Source organism: Ambystoma mexicanum, chromosome 11 (genome assembly GCF_040938575.1).
Source record: "Ambystoma mexicanum isolate Mex_15411 chromosome 11, UKY_AmexF1_1, whole genome shotgun sequence".
Classification (NCBI taxonomy): Eukaryota; Metazoa; Chordata; class Amphibia; order Caudata; family Ambystomatidae; genus Ambystoma; species Ambystoma mexicanum.
Window position 1 is genome coordinate 981,265,040 of NC_090934.1, and position 3,651 is coordinate 981,268,690.

Genomic DNA, 3,651 nt, shown 5'->3' on the forward strand with positions numbered 1-3,651 from the left:
CCCTTGAGCAATCCGTGGTGCCATTTTGATTGCTTTCCTTTTCAAGTATAACAATTTTTTTTTCATACACAAAAAAAGGTAAACTCCGCCTCCCCGCCCCCTTGTGTGTTATTAACAGGAGGTATTTACCTGGATTCCTATAGAAACCACCTGCTTTTAACAGGTGAAAATAATGTACAGACCCCCACACTCATTCCTGCTGCATCCAAATCTGATGCGGGTAGAGATGCTGTCACACAGCCAACGGGGCTAAATCGCTGGCAGCTGAGGTTGCGACCATCATTGTGTTGGAGGCAGCGCACCCCAGCCCCAAAACGAGGCTCCATGCAGAAAAGAAAGCAAGCCAGCCAGAACGCAGCAAATGTTCACATGGAAGCATCCGTTTATTTTCGCCTTCGTGGCACATTGGTAATGCCGAAACACACCTCGTGCCATATGTCTTCCAGTACACTACATGGCTGCTACAACAAAGCAAAGAAGTCCCATACCATAAAAAAAATAAATTTTATATTTTGTAAATAAAGTAAAGATAGTGCCTTTTTTGGCTCAACCAAATTTTTTGAAATAAAATGAAAATAGTGCCTTTTGGCTCAACCAAAAACAAAAAACCACACAAAGAAAACTATTGGATTCCACCAAAGTTGTCCACTTTTCAAACATAACATAAATAGCAAATATAAGTTAGTATACTCTTAAAACGTGTACAAATATACAATGTCTTCTGCTTCGCAATGCGAGCAACGAATACACAATACAATATTTAAATAAACATCACTCGAAGCACTTCTTTCCAGTCAGTGTACACATTATGAATATACATTTCGGAATAAATATTTAAATATGCATGACTCGAAATATTTCCGTCAGTGTACGGACGTTGTGTTTACATATTTCAAAATAAAATAAGACATTGCACAGGTGTAATTTAACACTGTTCCATGGCCAGCGAAGCCACTCTGCTACATCCAGGGCACATGATTTGCTGGGTCAAAGTTCTGGAGAGGTTAAATTGTCCGTCGTCTCGCCCTTTCCCCGTGTTTCCCGTCCACGAACCTTTCCACTTACGAGAAAGCCAATTCCACCAGCCGTAAGAAAAACGTAATCTGTGGACAAAATAACACGAATAAATCTAACAGCCTCCGCCACAGACGCAGTGTCTTCTTCCCAAAAGAGCCACAGCAAAACCAGGTTTCCCCAACAAAGCTCCAGAGCTGAGTGCACCAACCCAGACCTAAACGTACACCCATTCTAGGCGTACGTAACGCCCCGAAGCAGGTGCACCAACAGACCTACAAACCATGCCTTACCATCAGTCCCCCCATTGCGTCACGCACACAGCAGTCACAGGCACTTAACACTCGCATACAAAACTACTCCACAGAGCACCGGTCGAATACCCAACTAAGGGCATGAATACAAAGCATTTTCCAATGGGGATTTACCATTCAAAACGCTTAGGTAAATCAGGGCCTAAATGTTTAACAAAACCGCCGACCAAGAGGGGAAGATGTGCCCAGTTGGTCCAGCTGAACGGGTCACGGGCGAGGACTGAACCCAAGAATACAAAGGAAGAGGGAATGGCAACGGTTCAGCTTTAGTGGCGTTACTCTGCGCTCAGTGCTTACTGGAGTACCATGGCAACACTTAACAAAACACACAGGGCGTCACTACGATGGAAACTGATACAAGAGTGGCACGGCCAGTCGTGCTACCAGACCTCACTGGCACCACCACGGACGTTTCCCCAACTCTAGCACGGTTCACCGTTAAGTCACGTTGGGGGGGGCGATCCTATCATTTCTAATCTTGGAACCGCCCGCTGGCTTTCTGCGCCATCCTCACTACTGGGGGCCACTTTCCAAGCTGCTTTGGTCCCTCAGACTAATAGCAGAGATGTATGCCCTACATCTAATGTCTGCGAACCGCACATCTGCCCGATTCAACCACCCACCCCACAGAGCAAAGCTGCCTCTCACCTCATCACCGGAGGCTTTTCCGCGGGGTCTGCTCCACTGGAATCAAGCGCCCAGGGGAGGGCTCCAGCTCGCAAGGCACTTTGGTTTCCATGGTCCTTTTGCGCTTTGGAAAGAAATCTGTAGAAGGAGGCAAATATTAATAAAAGCAACCAGCGAGCGGTAATACACGTTACAACCAGCGAACAAGACGATTGGGGCAATTACTGCTTGTGTCAAATACCCCAAACCCCGGGCGAATTTCAAGAAACCAATGCGGTACACATTATAAACCGCCATTATCCACCTTCAATCATGACCTCGTTACTACAAGAATTAAGATTCACAATATGATGAAATAACCAATTCCTGCCAGGATCCCCGGAAACAGAAATCATGAATACTGGGAAGAGACCATTAAAAAAAGCAAGGGGAAGTGCTGCACAGACAGATCAGTCTGTGCCCTGATTTTTATTACACAATTTCCTTTTGTGCGCCTAACGTCTTCCACAAGAGCCCAAGCACCCACGGGAACTCCCGACCGGCGCCCTGGGCTCCAAGAACACGTCGGGAGTTGAGGAATTGGTACGTTCCAGAGTAAAATGACTGGTCCCAATTAAAATGACTGTTAAACCACCTGACCCGCTCCTTGCCCCTCACCTGTGATGCGGTCTGCGCTCTCCGCGCCTCTCTTGACAGATCCCTCCGCCCGGACTGACAGGCACCGGTTCTCCTGGTTGTTTCCCTGCCCGCTAAGGCCCTCGACGCACCCGGAGCCAGCGTCCACCGATCCGTCGGGTCTCACACTGTCCTCTGCGCCTTCCGGCCGTAGCCCGCGGCTACCCCCATCCTTCTCCCTGTAGAAAGCAGGCACGGCGCTTCCACACACCGGCTCCCACTGCAGGCGTGCCCCAGCCACCGGGCGCTCTGCCTGGAAGTCAAATCCCCAGCGCTCACGGGCGTCCTCCGCCAGCTCCTGCAGCCTTCCCCGCAGCTCCCGGCGCAGCTCCCCGTGATCCAGCGGTCCAAAAAGGCTTCTACGGACCCCGGGACCCACCCGGGGGATCCCGGCTAGGCAGTGGAGCGCTGCTGCTGCTGGGGACACCGCCACCTCAGACATGGCGAGCTTCTTCCGGGCCTAGGAGGGGTGCAGCAGCTTCCTGAACGCGGGGGCGCCCTATGCGGTGACCCGTGGTTTCAGGTACGGAAGTACCTGGGAGCAGGAAACGTTCCCGTCGCAAGTCTTGAGAGGATGAGGTCCGCAGATGGTATCCCAAGAGTTTCAGCTGCAGTTCCTCTGATCAGGAAAATAATTATGCCCGGGCAATTCTATCAGCTGATCACGGCTGCCTATTTCTATAAGTCACTATCCGTCCCCGGCAAGTCCTTTTTTTTAAAGTCCTTTAATCAGTCACCGCAGCCCTTCCACCATTGGTCCGCGGATCCCTGAAAGACGCGCCCCTCACCCCTGCACCGCCCCTGTCTGGGCTTTCCCGGGCCCAGCCCTGTTCCCCCGCCTTTGTGTGCCGCCCTGCTTTGTCTCTTTGTGTTCTCTCTGAACGCAAGACACCGTTGTCTGTACAAAGAATCCCTTCATAGCTTACGATAAAATTGCATTTTTTTTATTTCTACACTCCCAGCTGTTCAGGCCCCTACCTATATCGAGAATATTTTGACTGAAACCGGATACAGTCAGCAG

General features: G+C 50.2%; 1 protein-coding gene across 1 annotated transcript; it reads right to left on the reverse strand.

Moving 5' to 3' along the window:
* Nucleotides 1-359: 359 nt before the first annotated feature.
* On the reverse strand, nucleotides 360-3,395 carry CDKN1C (cyclin dependent kinase inhibitor 1C). The gene is made up of 3 exons (XM_069624135.1): nucleotides 2,613-3,395; nucleotides 1,977-2,093; nucleotides 360-1,103 (listed from the first exon to the last, which is right to left on the reverse strand). The coding sequence occupies exons 1-2, from the start codon at nucleotides 3,070-3,072 to the stop codon at nucleotides 1,981-1,983; spliced, it is 573 nt and encodes a 190-aa protein (XP_069480236.1). The 5' UTR covers nucleotides 3,073-3,395; the 3' UTR covers nucleotides 360-1,103; nucleotides 1,977-1,980.
* Nucleotides 3,396-3,651: the final 256 nt, after the last annotated feature.

Excerpts from the sequence above, each read along its gene's own strand:
- CDKN1C (XM_069624135.1), bottom strand. The coding sequence starts at position 3,072 with ATGTCTGAGGTGGCGGTGTCCCCAGCAGCAGCAGCGCTCCACTGCCTA. Across the intron at positions 2,094-2,612 it reads GAGCGCAGACCGCATCACAG|ATTTCTTTCCAAAGCGCAAA; the intron begins GTGAGGGGCAAG and ends CTCCTTCTACAG.